Here is a 14,676-nt window from a genome sequence, read left to right as displayed (position 1 = left end):
CTGATAGATTCCTATTAAAACTGCAAGAGTATTCAAATCATGGATACTCTCTGATTATATAACCCAAGGCAACAAGAAATAGCTATGCTGAAATTTTTCAAAACTGACAGCCAAACTACTTCAAATTGCTGTGCTGTTCAAGGTGATTTCAAATAGAAATAATTTGTCTGCATATTTGAACCCTGGCAACCCTCACCTTCACTACACTCTCCATACAACATAAACCTAAATGCTTAATGGATCAACTATTATATGCTCTTTCTTAATTCCCACATCCAGGACTGAAAATCTGGTAACATTTAAAAAATCGTTTACCTTATAAACTGTAGTGGCCACTACTGAAAAGCAATGCAAAGTATCACAATCACAATCACAGTTTAGTAGTTTATATTTTAAGTAGAAAAATAAATTTAAAAAAATAACTTCTCGTAGAATTAACTTTTTCTGGTGGTCATTATTCCACAATCTCCTGCCTTACTTTGGAATCCTGCCAGCTAAAGAACACCATTTCTGTGATACCTTTGGAAATGTCACCGTTATTTGAAGCATATCCCCAAACTACGCTTACTTAGGAGACTAAGTCCTAGGTATCACTCAACCTACATGCTCATTTTCTGAGCAGGAGGGACCCATGTTTATTCCATGAGGCTCTCCCTACCCAGCTGGATGAACCAGACCTGACCCAAGCTGGACCAACCAGACTCTCTTTCTTTCTTTCCAAGGAACCTAAAACTGGGATAGAGGGACACTACCCAGTTGACTCATAGCACAGAAGTTCTGAGTACATTACCTGTTTAGGGCTGGGGAAGAAAGCCATGTTGAGGCCATAGATATTGTGATGGTTAATTTTATGGGTCAACTTAATTGGGCCATGGGGTGAACAGATATTTGGTCAAATATTATTCTGGGTATGTCTGTGAAGTGTTTCTATATGAGATTAACATTTGAAATAGTAGACTGTATCAAGGAGACTGCCCTCCCCAATGTGGATGGGCCTAGTCCGATCAGTTGAAGGTGTACATAGAACAAAAGGTGGATCCTCCCATAAGCAAGGAGGAACATTTCCTGCCTGACAGCTTTGAGCTGGGACCTCAGTCTTTTCCAGCCTTCGGACTCACACTGAAACATTGACTCGGCTTCAATCTCGAGGCTGCCTGCTTTTGGACTGGCACTTACACCACAGGCTCTCCTCGTTCTCAGTCCTTCATACTTGGACTAGAACTAAACCATCAGCCCTCCTGGGTACCCAGCTTGCCGACTACAGATTCTGGTACTTCTCTGTGTACATACTTGCATGAGCCAATACCTTATAATAAATAAATAAACAGAAAAATAAATATATCCTGTTGGTTCTCTTTCTCTGGAGAACCTTGACTAATACAGACACACACACATACACACACACACACAACAGAAAATCAATCTGCAGGGAGAAGAATGAAGTAATGTGCAAACAGAAGCAGCAGAGATAAAAAATCACATTGCCTAGAGGGAAGCAGTGTGGAGAAGTATCTTGTTCTTATAGTCCTTCAAAAGATCTTGTGGTCCATCCTCTTCTGGGGTGCCATGAAACACCCTTGGTTTCTTATAATAAATCCCATTTTACATAAGCTAGCCCAGTGGATTTCAAGTTACCTGAAACCAAAAGAAGCTTGAATAAGGTACTTGGTGAATCAGTACACATGCAACAGAAGGCCCTGGTCTCCAGCTCAGTCCCCGTAACCTGACTCATCCCAATAGAAGACAGTAGGATGGTTAAGACCCAAGGCACTCGGTTCTGACAGTACCTGGATTCAATTCCCAGCTTTGCCACATTCTAGCCACATGACTGCTGCTAAATTACTCACCTCTTCAAACCTTAGTTTTCTTGATCTAATGTCACATAGGGTTGTTACAAGGATTAAAAGGAACTGAGCTCCAGGGCCATCATGTTAGGCTTCTGAATTGTTCTCTAGTTGCATGGCCCAGCAGCTCTGCTCAGTGCAGCAGCTGGCCCAGAGTAAGGGTTTAAAAAAATTAGCTGTATCTTTTTTATATCACATTGCCTACCCGACTGCCACCAAAACCACTATCTTAATCAAGTAAGGAGGAACACTTTTAACACAAATTGACACAAACACCTGCAACAATTTACTTGACAGTGATTTTCTGCTTCAGCTCACTGTTCTCTTCAAAATAAATATATACAGACACTACAATACTATATGGTAGAAATTATGGTAGACATAATTATGTCTTTCAGGAAATCGTACTCAACTGCCAAGAACCTAGCCTGCTGAGGCAAACCCTGTGCCAGAAAACCAAAACAACATCCTATAAAAGTACTTAGGGTTCCAAAGTCAGTGAGGCATGGGCTAAAATACCCATGTGTTCTTGGTCAAGTTACTTAATTTTTCTAAGCCTCTCTTTCCTCATGTTTTCAGTGGGGATACTTCACAGAGCTGGGAAGGATTAAATTAAAATATGTAAAGCTAAGCACAGTTATACAAAATATAAAGTGCTAAATAATTGCTAGCTCACTTATATCCAACCGTAGAACAACCAGAAACTGATATATTCTACCTAATAATACACAAATAATCACTCAATGGCCCCAAGAAATAATTTTGAAAGAAATAACTTACATGGGGATAATCCTGTCAAGTAGGTTGAACTACTTTACTTTAAAGAAGTTGAGTAAGATGCCGAGTTTAAACACAATTAAACTTTCCCCTTAATGTAGGGCAACCCTGCCTTCATTCCAGCTCATCCTGGGTAGTCCTGGGCATAATTATTAATAGGGCCCCATTTCACTTTTGAAAGTGTCCTGGTTTGGATAATAAATTATATGATCACCCTATCTACAGTAAAAAGTTTAGATGGAAGACAAACTTAAAAGATGTTATTTCATCTCAAGGCTTGTTTATTGTGTTTTAATTTTTTTCTCTCTAGCTTTTGAGGCAAACCGTAAAAACAGAATTTAGGGTTCTACATCCACACAACAAGTAGCTTTTCAAACTGCCCAGACTTGGGAGTTATGACTAAGCTGGCCTTTACTTCAAAGGACAAATCCATGAATGAACAGGGTATCGAGATGAGGCCATTCCATTCAGCAGCAGGTGCTGTGGATTATGAAGAGCCATACTGCCCCTGTAATTAGGAAGAACAATACTTTACATGCGTCCGGCAGTTTACAGTGTAAAACGCATTCTCACATGTATCATCAAATTTAACTCTCAAGAGCAAACGCATCTTCTGTTCCACAATTTCATGCGTGCCTGAGATTTCCACACAAGTGGGTAACCACTTGGGAAACCTATGAGTGCAGCTCACAAGCTCTCTGATGCTCACTTCTCCCTACCCACAATCCCCAGTCCCTGTCTTCCTCAGTTCCTTGACTCTTGCTTTCCATCCACTCCCAAGGATTTGAAACCCATGTTTTTGACCTTCTTCTCCCATTCTGAGCCCTGCCCTCCACCTCCATCCCACCCTCAGGCCATGATGTCCAAGTTTGTTTACCAGCCTCATGAAACCGAAGCCAAAGATGAAAGGTGTTCTGGACACACTCCTACCAAAGACATGTCGCCAGGTCTGCCCTTTACCTAGACCCTGCCCATTGCGAAAGGAGCATAAGACATCACTCCCATTTTACAGATGAGGAAACTGAGTCAGGAAGGTCAAGTGGCTTGCCCAATGTCACATACCAGCAAAGTGTGAACCAGATGTGGGTCTTCTGACTCTAGTGTCCATGCTCTTTCTCTTATACTAATGCTTCTCAAATTTCAGTGTGCACTTGCAAGGTAAGCAGCATAATTTACAGGGACCAAAATGAAAATGCTAGATCCCTTGTTCAAAAAGGAGGAAAATAGCATTTTCCTTTCTTCTCCCATCTCTTGACTTGCCGTGGTATTTTTTTATTTGCTATTTAACACTGGGCTACTTCCAAACAGGGATACTCACAGAGTGAATGCAGGCCTTCAAAGGTGCCCAGATCCTCACCCATGACTGGGCATGTGGGGCACACACATCTGACCCTGACTTCCCCCACACCAATGCTCAGGTCCCTGCTGAGGGCAGAAGGCAGTAGTGGACACTGGGTGGGGCGAGGGAGACAGTGGCCATCCTGGCCAGATGTGGAACTACGTATGAACTAAGACTCGAAGCTCCCCTCCCCCCGCAAGCTCCAGTGTCCCACCAGACTTCACTTACAAAACACAATTTCAGAGATAAAATTAGTAATAATGTCAAGTCAGTGACCCCAGAGCATTATATCCCAAGTACAGGGCACCCCTTCTGAGACAGGGCACTGTGCAGTCACCCTTAAGCCAGCCCTGAGCACAAGAATCACCTGGGATCTTTTAAAATGCAAGATCCGACTCAGCAGATCTGGGGTGCCCCTGGGACTGTGCATTTCTAACCAGCTCCCAGAGGATGCTAACACTGTTGGCCTCAGACTACCCTTGAGTATCAAGATCCTACACCACAAGTCTCATTTTTTAACCAGTTTATTATGTCAGAGCCAATTACACACCTTCTATTTCTTTCATTACTCAAATAATGCAGCCATGAAAATAGGTATTAAATACAAGTCACCATCCATTGTATCCTTAAAATCTGATGTGTCAGAAGTAGCAAATCTATTCATATATTTATGATATCCTCCGGCCTGGGTTTAAAGACTTTATGCTTGTACATATACCGATGTCACTCAGGTGGCCATCACACAAAGGCTTCCTGATTCCTGCTCAGGTAGACAATGCCCTCCCTGCTCAGAAGGACCTATTGTTGAAAAGTGTCAAGTACAATTTTCTAAAACAGGAGCAAGGGCCCATATCCTCAGCTCATGGATAGAAATGATGGCTGAACGGTTTTGAGTTTTTAAAGATATACTTTTTCAGGAATGGCAGCAACCTTAGGCTCTACTGAAGAGAGGGGGCAAGATTTCTCTGAATTCCTGTAGCAGGAACTCTCAGATTATGGAGTCCTATTCAGTGGCAACCCATGCAGCACATGAAAAATGAGATCTCTAGAAAACTGAGCCTCAGTCTCTTCATCCCTAAAATGGGGCCAATTACACTTGCTTATTAGCTCATGGGATTATGCCTTTGATAAAATCATATGAAACAGTCACTATGAAAGGTTATGAACTACAAAGTACTTTACAAATCCAAAGTTGTTGCTGTTTAACAGCCTTAGAAAATGCTATAGGTTACTAACAGATGTAACATTTCAAGGTCATGCCCCATAGCATTTGAGGTGTGTATAGAAGGTAGGGGTGTTAACAGAATATATTCTTTTAAAGGTGGAATGTTATGAGACTGACAAACCACTTTCATAACTGGAACAAATTGTGCCTGCCACTCAGTAATACTTGGAAATCCATCACCAATATGACTTATACTCAGCATCAATAAATCTCACAAAGTGAACCCTGTGCAGACCAAAGAGTAAACAAAAGTGAACATTGTGTTTCACCTGTCTTGTTCGGCAAGATGAAATGAAAACTCTGGCTACCTCAACTGGAATAAAGCCTTTAGTCTCTCACTGGTTTGGTTATTTTTGGAATCTTTTATGGAATATTAACTTTATTTGCTCTAATTCTGCAGGAAGCCACATTGGAAGTGCAAGGAAATATAAATGATTAAAAAGCAGAAGTAGGGGGGAAAAAAGTAACCACATATTTTGCCCCAACTTTCTTAAGCTAATATATCAACTGTACCTCTTCAAAAATGTGGGATTCCCCAATTGCTATTCTTGCCCCACTTCTAACATGACTACACTCAACATGGTTCACTCACTGGTGTTAGCAGATTTTTTTTTATTGTCTTTTGTTTTACCAGGGATCAACATAAGTAAAGGAATGATATAGGAAAGTAACTTTTTAAATCAGTGGCAGTATTTTAAAATTTTCTGATGTAGCAGTGGGGGAAAACTATGAAGCTAGTTGACCCACTAAGGAATCAAGCTGTAACCTAAGCTCCAGGTTATAACCAATTAAATTAGTAAACCACAAACAGTAAAGAATAAAAATAAAACTTGATGTATTATTTAAAGTACACTAGTTTTTAGACCTCCCAGGCTCACACGACACATTTTCTTAGACCAGGTCTTTATAAGAGACACCAGCCTTAAGTGACACAGAAGAGTTTTTAAATCGCAATTAGTTTAGTGTCCTTGGTTGATATTATTCTGCTTTTTCTGACCAACAATAATGAATAACCCACAAGCACTAATGAATAACTAACTCCCTTTGTCTCCAAGGACAGCAGAGCCCAACAAGAAATGTCATAGGCCCTGAAGAAAAATAAAAAACCTTTACAATGAAAATCTTCCCAATTATATAGTTCTAGGGGTACTGCGAATGTGGAACTGTCTTAAATATTTAAATAGCTATGTCAAACGTGCTTATAGTGAGGATCATAAAACTGATTTCCCAGATGCTTTGAAAAATGCATTTCTCCCAGTCTAATTACAGTCTGTAACTGTTGAGCAGGAAGTAGGGAGAAATGCCATTAGTGGTACAATTTAACTTAGATTCTGTACTCACCAATTCTAGGAGGGCCAGAAAGTTGCCAACTGCAGAAAGTCCTCCAAACTCAGTCACTCACCGGCAAAGATAAATATGAAAATTCTTATCTCAGCACATTAAAAATTGACATGTGGTAAGCAATCATTTTTAAAACAAATTTCTATATCTTAGAAATATAAAGCTACAAGTAACTTTTTTCTCTGTTGTAGTACAAAGCAAATAAACAAATACACTCATGTTCCTGAGAGCCAGGGTTCTCACTGACAAATTCACAATGAGGAAGTGTGAGGAAGTGTGAGGAAGAACTCTGTGATGTATTTTAACTGGAACTCATTATCTTGCTCTGGTGTATCTCCTCACTCTGTCCACAGAAAGGACCTAGAAGCAATGACACCCCAGAGCCAATAAGAACACCCTTTCATCCAGTTTCCCAAGTATCAATTCCCACTAAAAGGAACCTGAACTTTTTGGAAAAATAGCTGATTCCAGGTCTGGGGCAGGGAAGTACAAATGAGCCTAGAACATCTTGCTTTGTCTCAAACCAAAGAAGTACTTAATGGGAACATGTCAAAAGGACATAAGAACTGACTTGAAGGGGTTCCCATTGGCCAAATCTGGGACAGTTTGAGCATCAGAAAAAACAATGATGGTAGTGAATTATATAGCACAGTGAATTTTTTAAAGGAATACATGAATCTGCAATGACTCTAAAAGAGAAGGGAAAGAAGCTCTCCCTTCTAGAAGAATACCAGATAATAAACCTAGAAGGAATGATAAAATCAGAAAATAACTATTATGCAATCAGCAGCATAACTGATTCATACAAGGATCATCAATAAATGCTATGAGGGCTTCCCTGGTGGCACAGCGGTTGAGAGTCCGCCTGCCGATGCAAGGGACACGGGTTCGTGCCCCGGTCCGGGAAGATCCCACATGCCGCGGAGTGCCTAGGCCCGTGAGCCATGGCCACTGAGCCTGCGCGTCCGGAGCCTGTGCTCAGCAACGGGAGAGGCCACAACAGTGAGAGGCCCGCATACCGCAAAAAAATAAATAAATAATTAAAAATGCTATGAAAGGCTGTTACAGAATAAGATATTCACATACGACTATCTGGATCCACATCATCCCCAAGGTTAAAATCCTTCCACAGCTTGCTAGTGTCCTCAAGATGGATCCAAACTCCTTGGTATGGCACTCATGACCCTTCATCTGGCTACTGCTTATTCTTTTCCAGTCTCATCTCTTACCAAAGTCTCCACACCTCCCCTCAATGTGAAACCAGATAGAAGTCCATGAAATGCACCATGATCTCTCCCCTCCAGGTTTTGAGCGTGCTTTTCTCCCTACCCAGAGTAAGTTCCAGACAGCCCCTGCCCCTTCACACACACACAGAGGACATACTCTTCCATGATTGTAAGGCTAGCTCCTCATTCTTCAGGTGTCTGCCTAGATACCTTACTCTCCTCCCAGAACCACTTTTCAAGCACTGGCTGGGAACCCCTCCCAATGTTGCCATATCACCCTGAGTGTATCTCTACCAGAGCCTTAACTATGCTTTATTCTAACTGCCCATTTATTTTTTCTGAGTTCTCAACTCCTTGAGGGCCAGGACTATGTTTTATTGGTTATTATATCCCCAAAACAGTGGCTCACCCATAACATATGCTCAATAATTATTTGTAGAGCAAATGATTGGATGAAGCTCAAACAGTCCCAGATCACCATTCTCAAACAGTTACTGGCTTAGTTTAGGAATTGTTATCCAAGATGTGAAAGGGACACATTCAGCCACTCCTGGCACCATCCAGACCACTAGTGGTATCCAAGCTGCAAGGCAAGGGGGAATAATAATACAGTTGTCCTCAGCCCCTTACCCATGCCCACGCATGCCCCAATCACGCAGATCCAGAACAGGCACTGCAAACTTGTAAGCTGAGCCAGGAGCCAGAAAACAGAAAAGAAGAGAATCAGGAAGCAGTTCTAATTTTTACATGAGTTCCAAGATGTATTAACCCTGATAGTTCGTTATTCCTTAAGTACCTGAAGCATTTTTTATAAACTACGATTATAATTATAACCACTTCTAATCACTATTAAAGTAATATTCCCAAACTCCTTATTGCCTGGCAGGGCTTATGTTACTTATTCTTTCCAGGCCTTAGTTCCCTTATCAGTTAATCAACAATAGCATACAACTCAGGGCTGTCGTGAGGAATAACTATGTACTGGAAAGCACTTAACATGGTGCCTGACACATGCTAAGTTATGATATAATAAGTGCAAGTTATTAATATTATCACCATTATTATTGCCAGTCAGGATTTCAAACACAAGTATATATAAAAGCAAGCTACAGTTCACTAGTCAAGCATGAGCTGAAAGATTTTACTGGGCCTCAGTCCCTGAAAATACAAACACATGAGCTTGACATTAAGAACCTTAGCTTGCCACGTCATGAACATAGCAACCTGACAATGACGGAGCTATTTCAGATGCAGCCCCCAGGGAAAATTTTTCCTATACTTACACTAAATATCAGTAGCTCTGAGAAATAAAACACCTCAAAACCAAGCCTACACCAAAGTTAAGTAAAAAAAGAAAAGAAAAAGTTACATATGTTTACTTTTTTTTTTTTTAAGCTACCCATTTATACCAACTTCTCCATATACAGAAATACACAGACACTAAAACAAACAACTTTTGGGTTACTTGCCTGATATAAATCATTATTCATCATAATTGGATAAGTTATGAGTTAACTGGGTGAATGGCTACTCACAAGGCTGCTAGTAATTTTATTTGATGGTATAAACACTTAGTATAAACATTTAAAACTAAATGCTAAAAATACCTAAAGGAATATATAATCATGCTATTTTATATAACAGAGCTATATTTTACATGGGATACATACTCCTTCTTTTTCTAGCCCCAATACACATATCATTAGCAATATAACCTCATTAAGTCAACAACAGTTTCTAGAGAGAGCATGTCACTCAAATGATTTGCTATTCTCCAAAAATTATTCTTAATTTAAAATGTATGGTAATTCAAACACTGCTTAATTAAAAGCATCCTCTCTGCATTTCAAATTAACAAGTTTTTTCTAGTTCTCAACAAGCACAAAAATACATCTTTTCATTATACTCTTCTAGCTGCCTACTCTCTTGTCACTAGCTGTATTATAAAAAGTATAGGTTTAGGGACTTCCCTGGTGGCGCAGTGGTTAAGAATCTGCCTGCCGATGCAGGGGACACGGGTTTGGTCCCTGGTCCAGGAAGATCCCATATGCCACGGAGCAACTAAGCCCATGCGCCACCACTACCGAGCCTGCGCTCTAGAGCCCGCGAGCCACAATTACCGAAGCCCGCACGCCTAGAGCCCGTGCTCTGCAACAAGAGAAGCTACCACAAGGAGAAGCATGCACACCACAACGAAGAGTAGCACCCCTGCTCAACACAACTAGAGAAAGCCTGTGCACAGCAACAAAGACCCAATGCAGCCAAAAATGAATAAATAAAAATTTTTAAAAATTATAGGCTTTGCTCTTAGAATAATTTTTTATTATTTTATGTACTAGTTCCTCATTTTATTGGCTGTTAAAATTTCTCCCTTTTTAATCCTTTTCCTTCCAAACACCACCTTTCTTCTAGCATCCAACTAACATAATGACAGTTCCAGCCACCCATCTCCTCCATGGCCTGCAGAATCCAGCCCCTGGTAAGCCAAGGCAGAGCTCTGTGTATCCAGAGGGCAGGATCATAATAAACTTGCTCTTGCCCTTCCTCTGCCACCACCCACCCTACCTCCCTGTTTCCAATCTTTCTATCTCATCTTCCACTCTATTTCACAGTCCCATGAGATGACACATTTACCACTGTGGTGCCCTCACCCTCACACGTATGTACACGTGTACACGTCCACATCCTTTCCTAGAAAGCTACATATCATTATGAGACTAAAAACTTTGACCCTGACACTGAATCATGTATTTTTCCATTGGATTTGCTGGCAGAGAAGAGACAAGGAGGAGAAAAAAAATAGTGCCCACTTTTAAAAGATCCCAAAAAGACAATCCTACCTTTCCCAGATTTTGGAGGAAAGGGGCTTCCAAACTCCTGTTGCTTTGGCTTTAAAGTGTGTGGCCCTGACATGCCTCCAGTCTGGGTGACTTGGAAACGTGGCTTCCCACTGGTGAGCACTTGTCTCCTGGGGCTCAAGGCAGGCAGATGGATGGGGCTCTCATTCATGTTGCTCTGAGGAGCCATCCCTCCTCCTGAGGGCATCTTGAGATGGAGGCTGTTAGCAAGGCTTCCAATGGCAGGGCTTGGTGTGCTGCCACAGGACGAGGGGCCAGGAGTCCCCGAGTGGGCTCGAATGGGAGGAATATGTTGGCCACTGACCATCCCAGGCCCCTGTGGGGTTCCTGATGTCCGGTGGAGATTCATGCTGCATGACCTTCCATTCATTCTGACAAAACCTGTAGCCAGGTTGGTCAAATATCCAATGACACTAATGATTCCTTTCAGGCAAAGTCCAATAAGTTATCCATGGTGTGGTTTATTAGCCTGTTTAAAAAAATAAATGCAGGCATTTTTAAAAGTAAAAAGGAAAATAAATTACAACGAGTTTTCAACCTGTGTAGCATTCATATCAGGAAGAAAAGAAGCACTCTCAGCAAAACGGTCTTTTATGTAGAACAGGGTTATCTAATACATGGTTCATTGTCAGGCACTCTCCCCTCCTGCACTCGTTGTAGACATGGATTATGGATCACTACATTGTTTTTTTTTGCCACTGAACCCTTCTCAATACAGTGCTCTTGGCAACTATAACCAATCTACTGGTGCCAGCTTGCAAAATGAAACTTATTTTGCTCCGTAGAGGATTTGTCGGTACTAGCTCACATTTGCTACAGTGCATCCTGGGAAACCCAAAAGCATCACCTTCATGAGCTGTGAGACTAGTGCTTCAAAGATTCCAGTAAACAAACAAAAAGCCAATACAGGGCTTCCCTGGTGGCGCAGTGGTTAAGAATCCGCCTGCCAATGCAGGGGGCATGGGTTTGAGTCCTGGTCCGGGAAGATCCCACATGCCGCGGAGCAACTAAGCCTGTGCGCCACAACTACTGAGCCTGCACTCTAGAGCCCGCAAGCCACAACTACTAGAGCCCGCACGCCTAGAGCCCATGCTTCACAAGAGAAGAAGCCACCGCCATGAGAGGCCCGCACACCGCAACGAAGAGTAGCCCCCGCTCACCGCAACTAGAGAAAGCTGCACAGCAACAAAGACCCAGTGCAGCCAAAAATAAATCAAGAAAAAATTTTAAAAAGCCGATATAACCTCTAAAAGAGATTATGAGGACATTAAACCATCTCAGATTTTTACTCTACGAGCAATCTTTTTCACAGTCCCTAGATTTACAAAGGATAAAAAAATAGGCATGGGAATCTCACAAAGGCTTCATATATCCATGTATCCAAATATTCACAGCAGCGTTAGAGTCTTGGTTCTATACTGATCCTGAGTTATGGGGAAGGAAATAGAATCAACATCACAATACTCTCATTTTCCAGTAAGATCCTAGAAAAGGAAAAGGCTGTGTGAAATGCTTTATGGAAAGCATAAGGACAAAACAACCCTTCTAAAGGTGAGTATGTTCATCATGCACCACACACAGTAAACTGACAGTAGTTCCATGAAGCTTCCATCTGCCATCTTACCACTCCCTTCCTCAAGTGGCAGAGGGAGAACCAAAAGTAGTGACGTGGCCACAGGACATCATCATCCATCCATATATAATAATGTCAGTACTTCCTGGTTATAAATCATTAGGAAAGGGCTTTTCCTCCCTTGATCCACAGTTCCCCAAAATGTGTGTAATAACATGACTAAGTGCCACTACTCCAAATAAATGACCGACATAGTCACAATCTGTATTCTTTTATACAGACATGATAGTCATGGAAAGAAGCCAAAGCTGAACAAACACAAGAAATACAGACTGAGTGCAAAGTAGTATGGCCAGATATCCTCAACTGGATGATTCCTACTTTTTCTCTATGATCCACTCAATGTCTTAGACGAATATTTCCAACTCAACTCCCAAATGAATGTTCCATAAATCATCAAGTACAAGATATCAAGAACAGCAAACCTTTTGTGAAGAATTTTTTTTTACTGTTTTAGAAAATCAAAAATACAGGTATCCCTTGCTTTTCAAAATTTCACCTTACGCCACTTTGCTTTTACAAAACTTACCTAAGTACCTGTTTTCACTAACCAAAAGAAATTTGAGGAAGATTTTCACTTTTATGAAAAAAGGTGAAAAGCAAAAACAGCTTTAGCATTTGTTCTGCAGGGGGCCATTACAGAGGCAGTACTCACCCCAAGCAGTGAGAGTGCTCCTTCGCTGGGAACTACGCTCAGCATCTCAACTTCAAGCCTCCAGAGCATTGAACTGTGTCTGTGAACATCTGTGCTCTATCTCATTTTATTTTGTGCATCCCTTAGCAACATGTGTCCTAAGGTAATTGCTTCTTCGTTTTATGCCATTTCAGCTGATGAAAGATTTCATAGGAACACTCTACTTTCAGATAGCAGGGGAAACCTGTAGTATTTAATTTTCAAGCCAAGCACTCACTGTGCCTTCTGCAAAGTTGAGTGTGTATGCCCATATGTTGAGGAACTTCCAAAATTACCAACAATATAAAACTGGAATGTTTTCTTCACCTTTATCAAGTCTCCATTTTATTAAGAATTCTATCAGTCTGCCACATTTAATACTGACATGCCTCGTCGGAAACAATCCTAGGTCTCACTCCTGTCCTTCCCTCCACTACAGTTGCCAAGAAGGGACAAATAAATCTAATGAAGATTATCCAAAACTGCATCATTTAAGTTTGTTTATGGAACAATAAGAAATGAACCCTGGTATCAGACTGGTTGTAAGGTTTTTTTTTAATGATGGAAAAATTCCAATGCCTTTTCTGCTGCATCCATTTAGAAGAACTCAAGTATACTACCAGCTGTCTGTTGATTCACTGGTTGATTGTGGGCAAGAGTCATTTAATGTCTCTGTGCTTTGCCAGATGATATTGGCCATCTATTCTCCATTCATTGATAAAACAGTGTTTTCTGAGGCACTTTGAACCCTGCAGAAGAAAGCACTTATTCAGTACCAACCAAAAAAAAAAAAAAAAAAAAAAGGCAAAATAAATATGTTGTATTGGCAATTTGTTGAAAATGAGGAATTATCCAACATGACTGGAAATATGAGTCACTAAGACCATGGGCCAAGTGACAAGTTTCTGCAGATTTGCAGACTATGCCCATTTCCAGGTTTTTTAAAAATAAGGGAGTCGATTTTGGCATCAAGATCATATATAAGCGGGAATTCTCATAAAAAATCTGGGTAAAAACATATAAGTAAGGGCTTCCCTGGTGGCGCAGTGGTTGAGAGTCCGCCTGCCGATGCAGGGGACACGGGTTCATGCCCCGGTCCAGGAAGATCCCACATGCCGCGGAGCGGCTGGGCCCGTGAGCCATGGCCGCTGAGCCTGCACGTCCGGAGCCTGTGCTCCGCAACGGGACAAGCCACAACAGTGAGAGGACCGCATACCACAGGAAAAAAAAAACAAAACATATAAGTAAGTACTCAGCATTTGGTTAGATCATTAAGAAGGTGAGTTTGTAAGAAGGAAAAATAATTAAAGAACTGAGAACTTAATTATCAGGACTCATGCCTGCCCGGATATTTATTTTATTTTTATTTTTTATAAATCACACTCCTGTTTTAAATAGCTTTAGGGTGAAAGTAAAAACAACAACAAAAATGTACTTAAATTTTATTACTAAAAAAGCAATAGCCAGAAAGTAAAGTGATTAATACCATAAAGAAAAACCAACAGGTCAATGGTGTGTGAGCTGAGAAAAACCAGCCTCAAGACAAAAATAAAATAAACTGTATGAGAAAATATGCCAAATAATCCAGTTTTCACATTAATTACACCAACAAATTTTTTAAGCATTAGACACCAGAATTTAAAAATCAATTTGTTTATTCATATTATATAATATTTTACGTGCTTTTTGGCCAGGTCATATGATCATAATTCTAAGCCCACTTGGTAACAAAAAAGGAATAAACAGCTAACTTTTAAGAA

The 14,676-nt window shown here is 40.8% G+C and overlaps 1 protein-coding gene across 3 annotated transcripts in view; it reads right to left on the bottom strand.

The window, feature by feature from the left end:
• GLIS3 (GLIS family zinc finger 3) overlaps positions 1-13,715 on the bottom strand; it is a 499,285-nt gene extending 485,570 nt beyond the window's left edge. The window contains exon 1 of one of the 3 annotated variants that reach the window (XM_089913241.1): positions 10,593-13,715. In XM_089913241.1, coding sequence (XP_089769367.1) covers positions 10,593-10,980 — 388 coding nt within the window. In that variant the 5' untranslated portion in view covers positions 10,981-13,715. The remainder of the gene's footprint in view (positions 1-10,592) is intronic. The other 2 variants (XM_089913242.1, XM_022573610.3) reach the window with 2 other exon arrangements.
• Between the last annotated feature and the right edge of the window lie 961 nt (positions 13,716-14,676).

This window comes from Delphinapterus leucas, chromosome 6 (genome assembly GCF_059928025.1).
Source record: "Delphinapterus leucas isolate spDelLeu-1000000601 "Yukka" chromosome 6, BTC_Dleu_Yukka2, whole genome shotgun sequence".
NCBI classification, from domain to species: Eukaryota; Metazoa; Chordata; class Mammalia; order Artiodactyla; family Monodontidae; genus Delphinapterus; species Delphinapterus leucas.
This window is presented reverse-complemented; position numbering and strand designations above follow the sequence as displayed.